We start from the raw sequence: 22,922 nt of genomic DNA on the forward strand, positions 1-22,922 counted from the left end.
AAAAAATTTTTTTTAATGTTTATTTATTTTGAGAGAGAGAGAGAGAGAAAGCAGGGAGGTACGGAGAGAGAGAGAGAAGGAGGGAGAAAGAATCCCAAGTAGGCTCCATGCTTAGTACAGAGCTCCACACAGGGCTCAATCTCATGACTGTGAGATCATGACCTGAGCCAAAATCAAGAGTCAGATGCTTAACTGAGCCACCCAGGTGCCCGTTTACCTTAACTCTTGATGACTTCCGAGATCCTTCACGAAAGGCCTAAAATAACATGAAATTCTGAGTTAGTTTTCTTTTAAACTGGATATAATCAATCAGTTCAGTAAAGCATTTTATTGTAGTCTCATAATAATAAAAAACTTGGCAAATATAGCCAGAACCGGGTAAATGTTTAAGTAAGGAAAGTCACCTACTAGCATACTATTTTACTATTAAAAATAGAATGCAGACTTTGTATATCTAAAACCAAAGTAACAATGTATGTCAACTATAGTCAAATTAACAACAATAACAACAAAAACCATAATGCAGGCTATGTAAGAACAAGAGAATATGTATATGATACTGCTAGAAAAAATCTCAAATTTTTTGTGTGCTCAATTATTACAACCATGGGAAAATATCTGATTAAAATTGGAAGGGTATTAACAATATTACAGTAATTTTATTTAAGTCATGAGACAAGTCTGGGGAGTGATAAAGTTATTTACTTTAATTCTCGTAGTCAACTAGTAAGTGATATTTGAGCACAGAGGAGCATTTGAGTAATAAGCACTGTGGCAAATAGAGTTGTATTTATTTAATAAATAATTTAGTGACAGCCCACTACTCTGCCAGGTCCCAAAGTGGTATTTAACATTTAATTCCTATCTTCCTCACCACTTCACCCAAAAAGTCTCCAGGGAGACTAACAAACATAAACCGAGAGTAAGCAACATAGACCCAAATATATGTGTTAAGTTTGTGTGGAGACTATATGTTGGAAGTCAGCAAGATTTACTAACAGCAAAAACAAGGCAGTGAAACGTCACATAAAACATGGGCAAAGAGCTAGGTGGACTTTGGAGAAGTAATGTACCCAGACAGATGAACAACTGAAAGGAATACAATCCTGGTACTAAAGAAACATGAAAGAGACACCTGGCTGGCTCAGTCGGTGGAGCATGCAACTCTTGATCTCAGGGTTGTGGGTTTGAGCCCCACACTGGGTATAGAGATTACTTAAAAAAAAAAAAAAAAAAAAAAAAAAATCTGGAGTGCCTGGGTGGCTCAGTCAGTTAAGCAAGCATCCAACTCCAGCTCGGGTCAAGATCTCACGGTTCATGGGTTTGAGCCCAACGTCAGGCTCTGTGCTGACAGCTCAGAGCCTGGAAATCTGTTTCGGATTCTGTGTCTCCCTCTCTCTCTGCCCCTCCCCTGCTCACGCCTTCTCTCTCAAAAATAAACAAATAAAATAAAAATAAAAATAAAATAAAAACTGCCCTCTATCCAGAACATCTATTGTAAACTCCTTTCAAATTTTTAACAATTAGCCATAACAATAGGCTGAAAAAAAAAAAAGCAAAACTGTATATATTCTTTTGTTTTATATATATACTACATGTCACCCCTCAAATAATAGTAAAACCTTAACAGTGGGCAAGATCTAAGTGGGAAAACCAGATCTTTTATACCCAGTTCCTTGATTTTTTTTTTCTAATCCTTGTCAATTTTTACTAACAACATAAGACAAAAATCTCTTTTTAAATACACAGCAATATTCTGAAACAACTATGTCACACTCCAAGACCCAGGACTGATTCACTTTAAATAGGGACAAGTAATTCCCCCCAGAAAAAGTGCAAAATCTATGCTTTATTCAAAAAATAGATTTTTTAAACCAAATGACCTAAAACAAATATGCAAGGATACAATTTCCAAGTAACAATAAACAGGAAAGCCTAATTTGAAAGCATGATATGAAAAAGGTATGTCAATACCTATAATATGTGAATTCCTAAATTATAAAAGGCATTTAATAGACAATCTCTCTCTTTGTGTAAATTACAATCTGAAATAAGGGACATAACAATGAAAGAAGACAAAATGTTGTTACAAGTGCTATAATAAAAGGTTCAAGTGACATAATGAGATGCAAAGAAAGATGATCATATTTGATAGGAGAAAAGCAAGCTTCACGGAGGAAGCAGTACTTGAGAGTATAATAAGGGTTTAAAAGACAGAGATGAGAATATCCTAAATGGTGAAGAGAACACCATAACCAAAGATGACACCTGGTGGGACACTCGGCAGGCTCAGTGGGTAGGGCATATGACTTTTGATCTCAGGGTCATGAGTTCAAACCCCATGTTGGATACAGAGCTTACTTTAAAAAAATAAACAAAAACCACCCAGAAAGTGCAGGTAGAATTTGGTTATAAGAATGGATAATATACAGGAAAAAGTGTAGCAGAACTGGAGAGGGACCTCATCTGTGAAGACTGCTACAGTCAAGCTTAAATGGTGGTGAAATGAGAAACTGAAAAGTACCTGCTGCCTATTAAATAACCAAATAATATCTTGAAGAATTACTCAAGGGAAAAAAAATGCTTTCTTTGGAAAAACCTGATTTTATATCTAGGAATAATTTCACTCTATAATAGCAATATAGTTCTCGTGAAAAGTATTTTTTTTTTTACCTTATAAGAGAAAAATCTTCAGGACCAATAATAATAAATTTAGTGAAAAAGTGGCTTAGAAATGGTTTTGTGCCATTAAATCCTTGGGATAATTCATCACATAAGACTTAAGTAAAAGAAGTCTACATGATAAGAAATTCATTAAATAAGGAGGTTTATTAAAATTACATATGATTCAGAGAAGAACAACTATAAACAATTATTCACAATTATCATATGCTCTTTTACCTTGTTCATAAGCTATTAAAAACTTAGGATTGTTATTTTTTGTCTAAAGCAGCAATTTTTTTCTATTTTATTTTAGCTTTTGCCTTTCTATGACTAGTCTCATTAGTGATTTCAAATCAGTATGTCAACATTTATCTATTACACTTCAATCTTTAAAACATATTAAAATTGTAAAATGAGTTTTAAAAAACTTAGATTCTGCAACCTTTTCTAGCTACCATCCATTACTCACCTGCCTTTCCTGTAAAACACAGTTCCCATCACTTCCTGTCTACATAACTAAAAAAAGGAAAAACTTACTTTTTTACACTTTGAAATGTTTTGTTCTTTCTCCCCACTTTTTTTCCTTCTTTTATCATTAACCTTGGAAACTCTTGAAGCAGTTAAAGTAATCGATGTTGGGGTATGCTGAAATGCAGTATATAATTCCACAGGAACCTCATCACCACTTTCAGTTGCACTGGTATCACCATCTTCCAAGGCAAAATAAAAATTACTATACTTGTAACACTATCTTGAACAAAATGAAAAATCAAACAGCATTCTACAAGACAAGCTGCTGTATCTCCCATCATTCTGAAGAATACACTTTTTTCTACTTCCTCAGTTCACTCATAGTAAGATACATTTAAATGCATACTACAAATACCTTTTCTCATACATTAAATTAGAAAGGATACAAAAGTCTGACAACACACTGAGGTAGTGTGACTATGGGAAAAGGGCACTTGCATAAATAGCCAGTGGTAATTCAAAATTCCCTATGAAGGGAAATTTAACCATATCTAACAAAATTCTACATATACTTACTCTTTCACCTAATAAACTTTTTCTAGGTGTGTGTCCAAAGATAAAATGAACAAAAATACACACACAAAAAAAAGGCCACCAAAAAAAAAAAAAAAAAAAAAAAAAAACCAAAACACAAAAAAACTTGTCTGGGAGGGTTTCATTGACAGTACTATTTGTAGTAACAAAAATGAAACGAAACAAAACAAAAAACACTGGACACAACCTAAATGTCCATCAAACAGTTCAGTAAACTATGATTATTCAAAACCAGTTGTACTGGTGTTGTCGTAAGCCAAAATAAAAGTTGTAGCACAGTTATACTGCTAAAATCTATTCCTCAAAATGAAATACTATTGCATATGATTAATGGATCACCATCTCTCTGAAAAGCAAACATGTTTTAATACTTCTTTAAAGCTGTTACCTTTGTACAAAAATGAGGATTTAAAATTTTTATTTTCCTCTAATTTCCACATTTTCTAAAATAAGTACATTCTATAATCTGTAAAAAAGACTACTTAAAATCTATACCTGAGATTATAAGTTGTATGTACAACCAACACTGACTGGTAAGGTGTTTATATCCAACTGAAACATGCAGACCACTCATTTTCTCAATCACACTAATTTTAATTTAGCATAGATCCTCTTCACCCACCTGACATATTTTCCCTTTTCCGGCGCTGTAGTAGCACTGCCCTCTCTTTATCCAAACTCCTGCATTAAAATATTAACATGATTATTCATCAAACTTTCATAAATTTAGATATAAAGCAGATTGATTTTAAATGTGATAAACTTTACAATTTCTCTAATGTTCTTACTGAAAAACAAACAGTATAAAATATGTGTATTTTTTCCCTTGCTTTAGATTTGATCTAGCATAATTAGCAGTAGATGCCAGGTAAGTGACACTGTTGTGCTTTTAAGAAAATAACTTTTTACTTAGGAAGCTAGTACCTTTTTTTTTTTTTTTTCCAAATTGAATGTTTAAAGCAAAATGTCTGGGGACACCTGGATGGCTCAGTCGGATAAGTGGACTTGGGCTCAAATTATGATCTCACAGCTTGTGAGTTCAAGCCTCGCGCTGGGCTCTATACTGACAGCTCAGAGCCCAGAGCCTGCTTCGGATTCTGTGTCTCCCTCACTCTCTGCCCCTCCCCAACTCATGCTCAGTATCTCTCTCTCTCTCTCAAAAATAAACATCAAAAATTTAAAAATTTTAGAGCAAAAAGTCTGAAAAAAAAAAAAAAAGAATGTTTACAATAACCAAAATAAATTTCTTAAAAGCACACCACTGATTTAGGATCTATTTGCATTATTACCAGCCTAAAATTATTTCCACTTTTGAAATAATAATACACACTGAACTTTTAACAACTAAAAATACACTAAAGGGGAGGTGTGTGTGGGGGGATGGGGATTAAAAAGTGCACTTGTGATGTGCTAGCACTGTGTGTTGTATGGACATGTTAAACAAAAAATATATCTGAAATGAACAGAACACTGGATCTTAACTGGAATTTAAATAAAAACTTAAAGAAAAAAGTAAAATATTTCATTAACTCCCCACACATGAACTACATCATCCATAGGAACTGTTTTATATTTCCCACCAACATTTTCACTATCGAAACCTATTAGCCTATAGGTCAAATAAGACTAGATATTTTTCTTAGATGAGAGAATAAGGGCTCTAGACTAAAATATCTACAATTCAGTAACAGACTTGTCTTAATGTCTACTAGGACATATAACTATAACTAACATTACTGATTATCACAGAATAATAAGTAGGTATCACTCAATAAACTACCCTCCCTAATGACCAGTTTTAAACCAGTTCTTAACTGAATTTATCAATAGATATTTACCCCAGCAAAAACTATTTTGCAAAAGGCTAGTAACTATCATAAAGTAAAGCAAAATCACATAGTAAAACCTCACTCATAAAAAAGCAATGCAAAGTGTAACATTGAGATTACCATTTTGAATCTAGTTAAACTGGGAAAAATCCAAGTCTGTCAGACACTATTGTAAGCCCTGGGAAAACAGGCATGCTTATCCATCACTGGTAAGAATTCAAAACTGTACAGCTCGTATTGGAGGAGAATTCAGCAATATCGGACAAAAATTTTATGCATATATTATACATTTACCCTTTTACTGAACACGCCTACTTCTATTTGCAATTACAAAAGACTGGAAACAATGTCCACTCTAATGAGACTGGTTGAATACAGTATTCCATGAAAAAGATGAAGCACCTTGAAGCAACAGAAAAAAATGAGCCAATTTCTATATACTTCTATGAAGTGATCTTTAGCGGATTTTTTTTTAATTTTTTTTTAACGTTTTTTATTTATTTTTGAGACAGAGAGAGACAGAGCATGAACGGGGGAGGGGCAGAGACAAAGGGAGACACAGAATCGGAAGCAGGCTCCAGGCTCCGAGCCATCAGCCCAGAGCCCGACGCGGGGCTCGAACTCACGGATCGCGAGATCGTGACCTGAGCCGAAGTCGGACGCTCAACCGACTGCGCCACCCAGGCGCCCCTTTAGAAGATATTTTTAAGAGAAAAAAGGAAATGTGGAAAAACTCTGTAATGTACTATCGCTTACCTAAATAAGAAAGGAATACAAAGATGTATATACACACCTGTTTCTAATAAGGAAACAATGGAAAGAATAATCTATTTTTTATGTTACTTCAGGGATAGAAAGCCCAACTTATCTGAATATACTTTGTTTTAAAATTTAACTTCAAAATAATGAGACTACTTCTTACATAATCATGTAAGTATATAATTATAAAAACAAAGTATAAAAAGCAATCCTAAAAATAACTAGATTCCTCCTACATTTCTGGTAGGAATATAAAATGGTACAACTGCTCTGCAATATAGCTGGATAATTTTTTTAAAAAACTAAACACAACTACCATGTGACTGAGCAATTGCACTCTTGGGCATTTATCCCAAAGAAAATAAACTTACATTCATACCAAAACCTGTACACAGATGTTCATAGCAACTTTTCTGTAATAGCCAAAAAAATGTCCAACAGGTGAATGGTTAAATAAACTGTGATACATATATATCATAGAACACTACATAGCAAAAAGAATGAATGAAATATCGGGGCACCTGGGTAGCTCAGTCGGTTAGGCGTCTAACTTCCGTTTAGGTCATGATCTCAGTTTGTGAGTTCAAGCCCCATATTGGACTGTCTGCTGTCAGAACAGAGCCCACTTGGGATCCTCTGTCCCCCTCTCTCTGCCCCTCCCCCACTCTCTCTCTCTCAAAATAAACAAGCATAGAAAGAAAGAAGGGAGGGAAAGGGGAATGCAGGGAGGGAGGGAGGGAGGGAGGGAGGGAGGAAGGAAGGAAGGAAGGAAGGAAGACTGATATATGCAAAAACTGGCTGGCTCTCCAGAGAATCATACTGAGTAAAAAAAAGCCCACCCCAAGGTCACATACTGTATGATTCCATTTATATAACATTCTTGAAACGAGAAAATTATAGTCATGGAGTACAGATTATAGCAACAGAGTTGCCAAAGGCCAGGAATGGGGGAGATGGGAGAGGTGGAAAAGGTGGGAGGTGGATGCAGCTGAAAAAGCAATGTGATGGATACTGGCCATGGAAATGTTTTGTATCTTGACTAGACCAACTAAATATTCTAGCTATAATACTGCATTAATAGTTTTGCAACATGTTACCACTGGGGGGAATTGGGTAAAAGATACACAGAATCTTTATTATTTCCTAACTATTTATGTGACACTCTAACTCAAAATTAAAAGTTCAATTTTAAAAAATAAGGGGTACCTGGATGGCTCAGTCAGTGAAATGTCTGACTCTTGATTTTGGCTTAGGTCATGATCTTGCAATTCCTAAGTTTGAGTCCCACGACTCTGTCAGCACAGAGCCTTGAGATTCTCTGTCTCCCTCTCCCTCTCTCTCTGCCCTTCCCCTGCAAGCTTGCTCTCTCTCTCTCTCAAAAATAAATATTAAAAAAAAAAATCAAAAATAAAAGAACCTCATCAACGTAAGTGTGTAAGTGTGCATCCAGATGGTGTTTTAACCACACAGTGAAATTCTTTTAAGGGACTTTAAACACAACCATACGTTCCTTGTGGAACATATCTTAAGGGGAAAAAAAGTTCTAACCTGTTTTACATAGGTGTACCTGCCTGGCTCGGTCAGTAGAGCATGCGACTCTTCATCTCTCAGGGTCATGAGTCCAAGCCCTAAGTTGGGTGTAGAAATTACTTTAAAAATAAATAAATAGGGGCGCCTGGGCGGCTCAGTCAGTTGGGCGTCCGACTTCGGCTCAGGTCATGATCTCACGGTCTGTGAGTCTGAGCCCCGTGTCAGGCTCTGAGCTGACTGCTCAGAGCCTGGAGCCTGCTTCAGATTCTGTGTCTCCCTCTCTCTCTGCCCACCTCCTGCTCATGTTCTGTCTCTTTCTGTCTCAAAAATAAATAAAAACATTTAAAAAATGTATTTAATAAATAAATAAAAATAAACCTTTACATAATCATATTGTTGGTGCTAGTCGTTGGTATTGTTACTCTGAGATTCTTGCATTTTTCTATGAAATAAAGCAACTGAGTAAACTGGTAAAATTCTAATTATGTTACTGTCTGTTGTTGAGAACGAAGATCAAAGGAGATATAAACAGTATATAGAAAAGACTAGATGAAAACCTTGTATTCCTAAATTTAAACTGCAATTATCTGCATAAACTCATGTATTTTATCTTAAAAATAAACACGCAAAACATATTTCCTAGCTTTGTCTACCAAAAAGACCTAGGAACAGTAACCAATCCAGTAGAAAGAGCATGCTAGCTCAGATTCTAGTTCTGAAAACCAATCCTCAGGGGCACAGAAGTATAATACAATCTCGAGACATCTTGTTATGCTAGACAGCACGAACACTTATCAAGTACCACTAGGATACTGTCAAAAGGGCTCAAGAGTCAAGTTGTCAAGTTTCCACCGACGAAAACTAGACAAAATTTAAATATCAATACGAATAATAACTGCAGCAGACTGACATCCATTATGTTTAAATACCTGAGTTCATAATGACACTTGCAGCCAAAAATTCACATATTAACTTTTGACTTTCCAAAAAATTAAAACTGTAAGCCTACTGATAACATAAACAGTTGATTAACACATATTTGGTATGCATACGTATTAGTGAATGCATGTATGCATATGTATTATGTATTAGTAAGCATATGTATTAGTGAGCCACAGAAAAACATAATTAAGAAAGTCATAAAAAGGGGCATCTGGGTGACTTAGTCAGTTAGGCATCTAACTTTGGCTCAGGTTATGATCTCATGGTTCATGACTCTGAGTCCCACGTCAGGCTCTGTGCTGACAGTGCAGAGCCTGGAGCCTACTTCGGATTTCATGTCTCCCTCTCTCTCTGCCCCTTCCCCACTTGTGCTCTCTTTCTCTTTCTCTCTCAAAAGTAAACATTTTGAAAAAATAAAAAAACAAAGTCATAAAAAATAAACTTACAGTACTATATCAAAAAAACCCAAATATAAGTGGACTTGCACAGATCGTAACTACGCTGTTCAAGGGTCAACTGTATACCTTAAAAGAACTAAACAGTTAATATGGGAAAGTTTGTTTCTATAGACATATTTGAGCTAATAAGTCATAAGCAATAAGATTAACATAGCATTGGGGCACTTAGGTGGCTCAGTCAGTTAAGCATCTGACTTTGGCTCAGATCATGATCTCACATTGAGTTCATGAGTTCGAGCCCTGCATTGGGCTCTGTGCTGACAGCTCAGAGCCTAGAGCCTGCTTTGGAGTCTGTTTCTCACTCTCTCTCTGTCGCTCCCCCACTCACGCTCTTCCAAAAATTAAAAAAGCATTAAAAAAAAAAATATATTAACATGGCCCTAACTTGCAACCCCTAATAAATTAATGGGTCTAAATAATGACTACCAATAGGTCCTATCGTAGAGACAACCAGCTATGATGTGTCACCTGATGAAGCAGTCCAAGAAATATTCTTACAATATTCTTACCAAAAAAAAAAAAAAATTGACCAGTGCCTAGGTGGCTAAGTCAGTTAAGCATCCAATTCTTGATTTCAGCTTAGGTCATGATCTCATGATTCATGGGTTCAAGCTCCACATCATAGTTTCAAAGCCCCACACTGTCAGCATGGAGCCTGTTTGGGATTCTCTCTTCTTCTCTCTCTGCCCCCTACCCCCAATTCCCCACCCCTGCTCATGCTCTTTCTGGGTGCTTGCTATCTCTCTCAAAATAAATAAACTTTAACAACAAAAACTGAACCTATAATCTGATCACACACTTACTTACAGAAATACAAAGGACAGAGTAACTTGTTATAGCATGATAATGCAATTAGCAAACAAATCGGGATAAACAATTCAGTTCCTTAAAGAAACACACTGCAAAAGAGAGGCCAAAGTTAGGGAAGTAACGAAAGGAGGTTTAGATGACTAGAGACTGAATAGATGTATATTAACCAATCAATATTCTAACAGCGACTGGATGATAATACATTCTGTTGCATATACAATAATGGTTTTGGGTTTTTTAATTCTTTTACAAATTATACATATATTTAATAAATATACATAATTATATATGTATTTAAATGTGTATATATTTATACATGTATATGCATGTTTAAATACATATACATATATAGTAAAACCTTGGTTTGTGAGCATAATTCGTTCTGGAAACATGCTTGTAATCCAGAGAACTTGTATATCAAAAGGAATTTCAAGAACCACTGGCTCAGTTGTGATCATGTGACATACAACATCATGTACTACTCACATTGCAAGACATCACTCGTTTATCCAGTTAAAATTTATTAGAAATAAATGTTCACTTGTCTTGCACAACACTCACATAACAAGTTACTTGCAATCCAAGGTTTTAGTGTACTGTATACTGAAATACACAGAGATATATATGAATGAAATATATCTGGGATTTGCATTAAAATATGTGGAGAAAAGAAACACATGACAGTATAAATGAAAAAGATTGTTGAAAATTGTTGAAGCAGGGTGATGGAATGATTGTATAGACCTACAAAATTCTTTATAAGCTAAGGAAATGTTCTTCTAGTAACTGTTGAACATAGTGCATTTCAGTGAAAAAAAATGCCATCACTTAAAAGATGTGCTATTATTTTATGCATTATTGATAAAGTAAAAGAAAAACGCTACAAAGTAAACCATGACATATTATCAATGAAAACATTCTTCCTGATTTTAGAGATGTCAAAATACAAAAAAATAAAATAAATATGAAAATTAAAAGTATATCTTAGAATTGATGAAACATAGTAATCCATTAATTGTTTAATCCAGAATTCATACATAAACTTCTAATAACTAAAGATTATTTCAGTGTATTTACTGGCAATCTTATAAGTATGCACAACTTACCTAGGCTGACAACGTTCACATAAGTATGTATCAGGAATATGCTGCCTGTCAATCCCCATGCAGTCAATATGTTGCCAAACGCTTAAAAAAAAAAAAAAAAGCAAAATATAAAATAGTCCTAGAATCATCCATAAATTAAGACCTGATATTCTATTTGACTATCACTTAGTAAGTGCCCACTTTGTGTTTAACACTGTAAAAGGTGCTGTGAGGAATTCACAGAAATATGTCCTTGGGGAGATAAAACTTTGAGATGCAAAGAGGACAAAATATAGATATATAGATATTTCTGAAGCAAATGTAACTTTAAAATGTGAAAGGTATACATTACAAATATTATCAAAAGTCACAAAGTAAAGATGTCCACACTCCTTGAAGTTAATGGGGAAAAGCACCCTGGAGAATGATGGACTTGAATAAAACCTCATTTGAGAGTTAGGAAGAAAAGATATCATCATAGCAGTTTTTTCTCAAATAGACAGATATGACGAGCAATGGACAGAAGACAGTTAAACTATATGAAGGGGAATTTTCATTTTGAGAAATACAGAGGAGGTAGAATTGGGTTAGTATGGTACAGTCAGATTATATAGGAGTTGGAACATCAGGATGTGTGTAGATTTCCTCCAACTAGCAACATGTAAAACTAGATGTGTTTTGATGATATAAAGTGTTTGAATTCAAAGAAGAAAATGAAAGTAGAAAAAACAATTAAGAGGATTTTCCAACATTCCAAACTTGCGTTAAAGGACAGAACTAGAATGTGGCAGGGAAGATATAAAGAATCCAAGATATATTCTATGAAGGTAGGGATTAAACCTATTCTGTCCTCAAATTATTCTTATGCAATACATGGACCAGCATGAGGCAACTTTTCAATTTATTACTATTATTGTATTTTGTTGCCAAGATTTTAATTGGTCCAGATATATATATATATATATATATATATATATATATATATATGTGTGTGTGTGTGTGTGTGCATGTACACACACACACACACACACACACACACACACCTGTTCCTAAAAATAGTCTTAATTACTTTTTACATAATATTCAGCAACTTCTAATATATCCCTACTGATTTACCTGCTATTGTATTGCTCTTCACTTAACTGAGGATATTGGGAAAAGAACTGGTAGAAAGTGGAAGGTAATGGAATATATATCAAAGATGTGGGGAGAAAAGTGAGAAAAGCAGAACACCAGACAGGAGGGCTAGAATAACAAACTAAATTAAATTTGGGTGGTAAGTAGTAATGTCATGCAGACAACAGAAGAAACCAAACTAGAAAATGAATAAATGATCAGGGATCTAGATGCCAAACTTGAAAGAGGAGATTATAGGCAGTAGGTACATGGAAATACATAGAGGCAATACAGAACAAGAAGAAAGGAAAAAACATTAAGTTGTACAATATTTTACAGATTAAGCAGTAGAAAAATAAAACCACAAAAAATAGATTCATAACAGCAGTTGCTGAGAAGCAAACACTTTGAACAATCCAAAAACTGTGAACTGGTCCTTTAAGAATTTGTAGATAGTATAAATCCTAAGGACTATTTCACTATTTTCTAACAGAGATAATTCTGTATTATATCTAGATCACTGTAATTAAACAGAAAGAAAACAATATTCATATTATGCATTAAAATGAAAACGCTGCCAAATGTATGTAATTTATCACATTAGACAAGATCAGCTAAGAGAAAGCTATATTATGTGATCAGTTAAAATATGAACTGAGATTTTCTATCAGGTAGTTATTTAAAAAATAATAAAGAAAAGAATTTATCACTGAAGATATTTTTTTAGTTTTTTTAATTTACCTCCTGAGTAAATTTACTGAAGTGATTGTTCATAGTAATGATATGTCACAGATAATGAGTATTTATTTTTAAATGTGAAAAGGTATCACAATATATTTTTATAAAAATTTACTCAAAACTTCACATTTTTACATAAAAATATCAAATTTCACCTTCCAAATTAAGACTAATTTTCCCCCTTTTTGGCAAAGGTAAATCATCTTTTTAAAATATAACCCTACATGCATGTTTATATCAATAACATCCAACTCCTAACCACCTAATAAATGAGAACAATATTACAAATAATGCAAAGTAATTTATATTTGGCTCTAAGATGTATTTTTACACTCACGTTCAAATATGGGTATAGGCTATACTATTTCAAATCAAATAATGAAGCTATGCCATAAAGATATGACCCATGAAATTGTGTAAAGCTACCAAACTTTCTTACCCACTACAGTGCACTGCTTAAATATACATACTCTGCTTCCCACTCTGTGCAGGGGATGGACTCAGTAACTTTCAGGCTGAAATCCTATTCCCTCTCCATCCTCCCCAACTCCCTCACCCCCCAAAAAAACAAAAACAAAAATAAAACCCCACTTTCTGTCCCAATCACACCTTCTCTAGGGGAGGAGGCCTTTCTTGGTGGTTGAACCAGGGTTGGGGGAGGGGAGACTGTGGTTCTGGTTCAAGGAGACTCCAGAGTGCTGCAAGGTTCAAGTCAAAAGGAGGTGAGAGAGTCAAGTCAAACAAACATCCATCAAAATGTATAATTCCCCCAAACTGGAAAATCACAGTGACTACACAGCACAAATAACTCCAAAGGAAATTCGCAGGGCTCATTTTTCTATCTTGTCTACCACCGTATGTAGTTGTATTATTACTGAATGAGCAAAAACAGAGATGTGATCCTACATGAATAAAGTTCAGAACTGAATGCCTATTATGCAATTAACAATGATTTCTGATAAACTCTAAGAGAGCTTCTTTCCCATAGGGGCTTTTTCTAGGAACAAAATAAACTGCACTGATAACAGCAGAAGTCTCACTTAAAAACCACATTCATCAATTCCTTCAAAAGTGACTTTATCTTTTCCAAGGTTAACAATCAAAGGTTAGCAGCATTCAAGAAAAGTAAACTAATGGTGTAAAATATTTTACCTGCATTTGTCACAACAGATCATGTATCCATCATCATGTGTAAAACCACATATGCACCTGGTTACATCAGTACCATAACTTCCATCCTCAGATGTGCTGATTGTAGTAGCACTGGAAGTTTCATCAAAGTTAGGAGTGGTAAATATGCCTACTTCATTTTTGCTAATAAGAACTGATGGAGGAGGGGAAGCCGGAGGTGTTGGAGGAGGACGAGCACCATAATTATGGTCCTGGATAAATGAACACAAATACAGCACAATATATATAATTTCAGCAACAATATAAACTAAGTAACTAAAATAAAATTCAGTCCTTAATTTGAATATTCAAGAAATATGAAGTTGGCCTATTTCTTCCTTAATACCTTTAAAATAACAACTTGGTAAAGCTATAAATTAAACCATACTAGTAAGTGAAAATGTCAGTCTACCTCAGTCACCTGCACAATGACTTCCCTTAAACTCCATGCCCTCACCTCCCTAATCAAAAGACATCCTCACAGTCCTATGGACATAGAGCTCCACCTTCTAGAGGCAGGCACACAATGTGAAGGGTAAAAAAAAAAATAACCTCAGGAATGTGGAATGTGGAGGCTCAAGAATAACAAAAACAACCACAAAGACATATTATCATTATTAAGTATATAACAGAAGATTTTTTTAGGAATTGGTTTTTATGCTGGTCCCAGTGGCAAAAATCCCTCACAGTTGTATCTGGATAATATCACAAATATGTCCAGTTCTTCAACTGTTTCAGTGTAACCTCTGCCTCTTATTAGCTATGCAACACTGAACAAGTTAATTTAGGTAAGCCTCATTTTCTCAGCTATGAAATGGGGATGAAAATTATGCTCATCTCATGAGGTTGGTTTTGAAGATCAAATGAGATAATATATGTAAAAATGTTTAGCACAGGGGGACCTGGGTGGCTCAGTCGTTCAAACATCTGACTCTTGATCTCAACTCAGGTCATAATCTCATGGTTCTGTGCTGACAGTGCAGAGCCTGCTTGGGATTCTCTCCCTCCCTTTCTGTCTCTGTCCCTCCCTCACTATGAGCATGCAAAAAAAAAAAAAAAAAAAAAAAAAAAGTTTAGCACAAAGCCTGGCACATAAGTGCTCAAAAAATGGTAATTATATAATTTACAATAAAATTATTATATAATTTAGAACCAACAGTAGGTAATACAATACAGTTCTATCTCTGGCTTTTTTATAGAGGAGGTAAAGAATTAGAATACCACACTATTAATAGTATAAAATGCAAAATAATAATAATAATAATAATAGCAAAACTTCTAGGGAATACCTCTAATAGAATTTTAATCCTTTGAATAAATATAGTTAGAGCAATAAAAAATTAAACTATAAATTATATACCTAATTGTTTAGATAATATAAGTATGGATTTTTAAATGTTTTCTTTTCAGGCACAATTACTACAAACATCTACTTTCAGTCTCTAGGTATAAAAAATACCCTTCCAGAGAAACATTTGACACTTACCGCATAGGGCAAACCGATGTAACTGTGTGAATGATGCGAGCTGCTGGTATACAACTGGTGGGGATAACTGTTGGATTTCTCAACTACCACAGGGCTAGCTTCTACGGATTCTGGTCTGGAGGGGGAAAAGTTGCATCAAAGAGAATTCCATTCATTTTTGTTCTGTTCAATCAATTTAAAATTATAAGCGTTTATTTTATTGCTATACAAATGTCTTTTTATAGTAGGCAGACACCTGTGGATAAGATATATCCTATCTAGGTTCTGTATCTTAACCAGACTTTTTAAAAAATCAGTGTCTCCGGGCGCCTGAGTGGCTCAGTTGGTTGAGCGTCTGACTTCGGCTCAGGTCATGATCTCTATGTCTGTGAGGTTGAGCCCCGCGTCTGGCTCTGTGCTGACAGCTCAGAGCCTGGAGCCTGCTTCAGATTCTGTGTCTCCCTCTCTCTCTGTCCCTCCCCTGCTCATGCTCTGTCTCTCTCTCTCCAAAAATAAATAAACATTAAAAAAAAATTTTAAATAATCCTTAAATAAATACATAAATACATAAATGTCTCACCTCCCAAATTCAAATAGTTTCCCTATCATTAAAAAAAAAAAAATTATCAGAGGGGCACCTGGGTGGCTCAGGTGGTTAAGGATCCCACTTTGGCTTGGGTCATGATCTCACAGTTCGTGGGTTTGAGCCCCACATTGGGCTCTGTGCTGACAGCTCACAGCCTGGAGCCTGCTTCAAATTCTGTGTCTCCCTCTCTCTCTGCCCCTCCCCCGTTCTCACTCTGTCTCTCTCTCTCTCTCTCTCTCTCTCTCTCTCAAAAATAAACAAACATTAAAAAGGTTATCAGAGAGTAAACATTATTTGAATACTCAATGGCACCAGGGACACTAGGCACAGGGGTAGAGAAAAGTAGCAGAAATAATTTAAACAGAACCAAGAACACAATGAATCCATGTGGCCCCGAATGTGAATGTGAAATATACATTTCAATGTTCAAAACTGTATGTATGTGTTAGTGTGCCAAGATGTAATGAAGCCTTGGAAAGTATCAGTAAAGTTAAGAAATAAGAAACCTCACAATGAACCAAGATTTACTTATGAAAAAATAGAAGCAGCAACCTGTGGTAGAGTAAGATCAGCAGTTCTGGTCCATAATGGTTAAGTGACGATAACCTGACCAACAACTGATACAACTGAGACTAACAACTCACGCACTGTGATTGACCTGTGAGCTCTCTGGCCTAGCATTTTACATATATCACTTTGCCAACTTCTTTACTCATATCAATCCTCCTGAGCCTTATTCCTGGTAATACCTATTTATTGATCAATGTAGCAGTGAAACTACTCCTGAGGCTAATTCACAATGAAATTAATTTCTCCCTGGCACACACAAAACATGATTTGTTTCTGTGCCTTTATTCTTACCGTGGCCACCATTTGAGATGATTTTTTCATGATACCCCTTATCCTACCTCTTATCCAAAACTTGCCCTTAGAAGTTAGTACTGTTTGCACTCTTCATGGTTTAAAGACTTCTTAATGCAGTTACACTCTAGTTGTCTTATTTCTATAGTTGACAGCTTCTTGACATACTCTTCCCACCCACCCCCAACTCACTCCCCTGCACAAAGTCTCAATTTAGCTCTAAGTGGCTGCTGCCGTGAGATCCAGGATTCTAGAACCAGTAGAGAAGGAGGCACAAACTGAGGTTGTTCCACGGTTCTGGAGGAAATTACAGAAGAAGAGCCTCCAAAATGTTCCGAATACTTTGAAAATCAATACTCATCTAATGTCTATGGTGTTATTTTAAAAATTTCCTCCTTCTTTTAAAAAAGAAACGTCTTTTAAATTTAAAATCAACACATTCTCATTGCATAAAACTTAAATATATAAGTACATAAGAAAGTGAAAGACCATGTCTTCGAACCTCAAACCTTCAAACTTAAAACCTCAAACACAAACCTTAGGATGCCATGTATCTCCCTCTAAATTGTTTCTAATATACTATTTGTTTTTTCACAATTTGCTTTGTCCATCTTTCAGTGTCAATGTGTATCTACCCTATTTTTGGTAATAACTGCTTACTTCATTATATAAATGTACATGGTTTATTTAACAATTTCCCTATTTGTGGATATTTGGGGTTTTTTTTAACTTATTTTTTATTTGAGAGAGAGAGAGGGAGAGAGAAGGGCAAAGAGGAAGAGAGAGAGAGAGAGAGAGAGAGAGAGAGAATACCTTAAGCAGGCTCCACGCTCAGTGGGGAGCCTGACATGGGGTTCAATCCAAGACCCTGGGATCATAACCTGAGCCAAAATCAAGATGCTCAACTGACTGAGCTACCCAGGCGCCCCAGGGGACATTTATTTCTATTTTTCACTGTTAAAGGTATCACTGCACTTGTACACCCTTCAATATATCCTCTCGAAATACATGGTAGTATTTCTACAGCATGCATCCCTGGAGACAGAAATGCTCAACAAAAGGGTAAATGCATGTAAAATGGATAGATATTAGCAAACTGCCTTTGACTGCTCTACAAAATCAATTGCTTTAAAAAATCTTTAAAACTTACATGAAAGGAAGAAGTGGAGTTTCGGCAACTCCTGATCTATAATACTGTTATTAAGGTAATATGCACATATTGTGGCCAAAATAGAAAGACTCCTACTTAAAGATTTAGAGTAATCTCTGACCATACTGCTAAAGAGCATAGTAAAAACTTTGCTATTTTGGAGCAGTTAATGGTTAAGCATAAAAAAAAAAAAACCTTTCAGCACAAAAGCAGGTAAGTTCAAGCATGTAAGCAAGTCACAAATGCATAATTTCATGATTCAAATTGAAGCTGCAGCAGTGATTACTGGCAATGATCATTTGGCAATTTTTGTATTAATAATTATTTTTTAATTTACATCCAAATTAGTTACCATATGGTGCAACAATGATTTCAGGCGTGGATTCCTTAATGCCCTTACCCTTGTAGCCCATCCCCCTCTACCACCACCCCTCCAGCAACCCTCTGTTGGTTCTCCATATTTAAGAGTCTCTTCTGTTTTGTCCCCCTCCCTGTTTTTATATTACTTTTGCTTCCCTTCCCTTATGTTCACCTGTTTTGTATCTTAAAATCCTCATATGGGTGAATTCATATAATATTTATCTTTCTCTACTTTTGCTTAGCATAATACCCTCTTGTTCCATCCAAGTGGTTGCAAACGGCAAGATTTCATTCTTTTTGATAGAAAGCAGAAATTCTTCATCAAGATTCTCATTTCTAATGCTGCTTATACTAAAAGTAATTTTAAAAAGAAGCTAACAGTTACTTTTTAAAAATTTTGGGGGTGCCTGCGTGGCTCAGTTGGTTAAGCGGCCGACTTCGGCTCAGGTCATGATCTCGCGGTCCGTGAGTTCAAGCCCTGCGTCGGGCTCTGTGCTGACAGCTCAGAGCCTGGAGCCTGTTTCAGATTCTGTGTCTCCCTCTCTCTGACCCTCCCCCGTTCATGCTTTGTCTCTCTCTGTCTCAAAAATAAACGTTAAAAAAAATAAAATAATAAAAATAAATAAAAAATTTGGTTGACCTATTTTAAGGATTTTCCTGAACTATAAGAGAGCATTAAAAAAAAAATAATAATAATAATAATAACACAACATATATACTTAGAAATAATCTTTAAAAGTACCATGGTGCTAAATATCCTCAAAGCTCTGCATTTCCACAACATAGTAAACATGAAAACAACTTTGTGACAAATACCAAAAGTCAAGCATCCTTTGATCCAGTAAACCCATTTTGGGGAATTTATCCTAAGAAAGAAATTCCCACTAAGACTTGTAGATTTGAGATATTTACTGTAATACTATTCATAAAGCTATATATAAGAGGAGAAGTCATTTAAATATCCAATCACAAAATGATTAATTAGAGGAGCCTGGCTGACTCAGAAGAGCATCTGACTCTTGATCTCAGGGTCATGAGTTCAAGCCCCACGCTGGGCATGCAGCCTACTTTAAAAAAAAAAAAAAAAAAAAAAAGATTAAATCCATGCAAATCTACTGTATTTACATATGGACAGCACCTTGGCAGGAACTCATAGTAACAAAAATCACTACACTGAAGTCATAGGAGTTTTCTTCAAAATCTTCTGGAACATTATCATAAAGCCTTAATAAACTTTTAATGGCAGGGCTAAAGGGATAATAAACACAATAACGAATTTGTGTGTGTGTCTCTCACACACACACACACACACACACACACACACACACAAATACCAAAGTAAAGGTATAACATTTATCATAAAGAAACTACATTAGCATAGTATTTTCTATAAATAATTACATATCCAAACATAAACCATGGTGCTGTTTATCCCACAAACAGATGAGATTTCACTTACATAATTTTGATGTCACTTTTTAAATAGTATGAAAATTATTTGTACTCATTCAGACGTGGTTTTTGTGTATGTTCTTAAATCACTGAAACAATGACCATTGTCAAAAAGATAATCTCTATCCATGGGAAACTTCCCAAAAGATAATCATCGTCTAGCCTGATAATTCAAAATGTTAAAAAACAACATGTAATTAAAGTATTCATAATATATGAGCAGTAAGGTATGGTCAAATGATCAAAACAGAATTTGCAGATGAACTCACTTTTTCAAAACTCTGAATTCTGTTTCCCACAAATTGAGGATGTGAAATGCATAAAGAGTTTCTAATATACAACTTGGCTCTAACACTGAATTAAGAAATACGCTCTCTTGTTAACTAAGCCAATACTCAGATACTAACTGCTTCTTTTGAAAGTTCCCTAATAGCTAATGAATGCAGAAGGAATGATCGAATTAGAAAAATCATGAATTTTCAACCCTCTAGAGATAATGAATTTAGGCAACAGATACCCATGGATGCTAAAACCTTGAAAGGTTGGAACCTGATGAACAGGTAAGGCTAACAATACCTGAACCTGTTGATCCTTTTTTATCATTACTGAAAGTTAGACAACCAAGTTTTATGTGCCTAATAAAATGCAACAGAAAGTACAAAGTCTCACATATGAAGGATCATGCTGAAAAGAAAACAGAAGGAAAATGAGAATGGGAAAAAAAAAAATCTGAAGCTAATCACATCTCTAGATCTAAATACTGTTTATAGAAATATGGGGTTAGGGACACCTGGATGGCTCAGTCAGTTAAGTGTCCGACTTCAGCTTAGGTCATAATCTCACCGTTCATGAGTTCAAGCCCTGCATTGGGCTCTGTGCTGACAGCTCAGAGCCTGGAGTCTGCTGCAGATTCTGTGTCTCCCTCTCTCTCTACCCCTCCCCTGCTCACACTGTCTCCTCAAAAAAAAAAAAAAAAAAAAATAGAAAAAAAGAAATATGGGGTTAAGTAGAATAATACATGACAGCAAAAAAAGAAACAATAGGCCAAATTCATAATGTTCAAACTTCTATATACCGAATGACTCAGTTTCTTCAATAGTATATGGTATGAGGGCAAAAAAATTTTAAAGGTTGCCTCAGAACCTTGAAAAAGAGATTCAAAGATACTTCAATCAAAAACAATGTGTGGATCTTGTCTGGATGCCAATTTGAACACACCAATCACAAAAAGACATTTTTGAGACAAGTAAGGGAAATTTGAAGATAAATTGGGTATTTTATATTAAAAAAGTGTTAGGGCATCTCACTCTTGATTTTAGCTCAAGTATGATCTCAGGGTTGTGAGATTGAGCTCTGTGTCAGATTCCACACTGAGTGTGGAGCCCGCTTAAGAGTCTCTGCCTCTCCCCAACTCACACTCTTTCTCTCAAAAAAAAAAAAAAAGTATTAATTTTGTCATATGCGATAACAGTGTTGTGGTTAAAAAAATCCTTATCTGTAAAGTGATTATACTGAAGAATATATAGGTAAAATGATGGGAGAATTTGCTTTAAAATACTTAAGTAACACTATAAGACAGATGAAATAAGACTGGCAAAACGCTAAATACTGATGAAGCTGAGTAATGGCCTAATGGCCACTTGGGATTATTATACTGTTCTCCCTACTATTGTATATATTTTTCTATTTCCTTATTAAAAAAATTTTTTAAGCTCCCAAGCTTCTTATTTTACATTGAATATCCTTTACACAATAGATACCTCTAAGAATGATACACTATCTCCTTTCCTCCCAACTCAGGAAGATATCCTGGACGTTTTGATTTCTCCCATCCAAGTACTAACCAGACCCAACCCTGCTTAGCTTCCAAGATCAGGCGAGATCGGGCACGTTCAAGGTGGAATGGGCATAGACCTAGGCAATTCTATTTCTAAGCCTCTTCTGTGGAATCTCAACCCTTACTTCTTGATTTCAACACATTTCTCAAGGCGTATTACTTCAAATGCTCAAGGAGCACTTTCCTAACTGCTTCAACTCATCACAATTTTTATAAATCCTATGGATCCCTATTACTACTTATTTACCATACCGTTAATTTATTACTTTTCATGTAATACTTTTGTATGCTATCAACCATATTATTTACATGCATTTATTATTTTTTTCTCCCAAATTACAGCAAAATTAACAAGGAGACTTCTCTATTAAAAAGAACATGGAGGATGCCTGGCTAGCTTAGTCAGAAAGAGCATGAGACTCTTAATCTTGGAGTTGTGAGTTTGAGCTCCACGTGGGGTACAGAGATTACTTAAATAAACTAAAAAAAAAATTTTTAAATGGAGTTGGGACTTAACATGTCTAAGGCTGGCCATTCAATGGGTACAGTTCAGTAGTCACCTTTTTAAAATTGTGCTTTTTATTTGTAATGTGGGGTAAATATGCCTGTTTCACCTTCTTCCTAGCAATACGGATAAAACTCAAATGATAGGATATGAAAATGCATTTTTTCAACTATAATGCATTATACACATGTGTAACAATACTTATTTCTTCAGAAATGTCTCTCAAGTGTAACTAAATATTCAGTCTTAAGTTGCTTTTCAACTTTATTTTCAAACCTTAACTCCACAATAATTCAAACTTCCAACAGTGATTTTAAGTACAAGGTCTAGTAGCTACACCTGTTTTAAATATATCACTAAATTTGCAAGGTATCAAAACATTGTTGATATTTAAATCATTTAGTAAATATTGAGCACTAAATATATGTTAAAGTCCCTACAAAGTTTATTCTTCTAAAAGTATACTCCCCTAAGTCTTAAAATTATATTGAAATATGTGCGTTCTAAATTTTTTTTTTTAATCCTTATTTATTTTTGAGA

At 35.0% G+C, this 22,922-nt stretch overlaps 1 protein-coding gene and 1 long non-coding RNA gene across 5 annotated transcripts in view; one reads left to right on the forward strand and one right to left on the reverse strand.

Annotated features, from left to right (window-relative positions):
• Positions 1-22,922, reverse strand: part of KMT2E (lysine methyltransferase 2E (inactive)) — a 99,644-nt gene that overhangs the window by 30,062 nt on the left and 46,660 nt on the right. For 3 of the 4 annotated variants that reach the window (XM_047825624.1, XM_047825614.1, XM_047825631.1), the window contains 6 exons: positions 15,653-15,767; positions 14,149-14,378; positions 11,164-11,244; positions 4,352-4,410; positions 3,202-3,374; positions 218-256 (listed from right to left, as the gene is read on the reverse strand). In XM_047825624.1, the coding sequence (XP_047681580.1) occupies positions 218-256; positions 3,202-3,374; positions 4,352-4,410; positions 11,164-11,244; positions 14,149-14,378; positions 15,653-15,767 (697 nt within the window). Of the gene's footprint in view, positions 1-217; positions 257-3,201; positions 3,375-4,351; positions 4,411-11,163; positions 11,245-13,605; positions 13,695-14,148; positions 14,379-15,652; positions 15,768-22,922 lie in introns of those variants that run through there. The other variant, XM_047825638.1, reaches the window with a different exon arrangement.
• LOC125148067 (uncharacterized) overlaps positions 1-22,922 on the forward strand; it is a 38,611-nt gene that overhangs the window by 12,869 nt on the left and 2,820 nt on the right. The window lies entirely within an intron of this gene.

This window comes from Prionailurus viverrinus, chromosome A2 (genome assembly GCF_022837055.1).
Source record: "Prionailurus viverrinus isolate Anna chromosome A2, UM_Priviv_1.0, whole genome shotgun sequence".
NCBI lineage: Eukaryota > Metazoa > Chordata > Mammalia > Carnivora > Felidae > Prionailurus > Prionailurus viverrinus.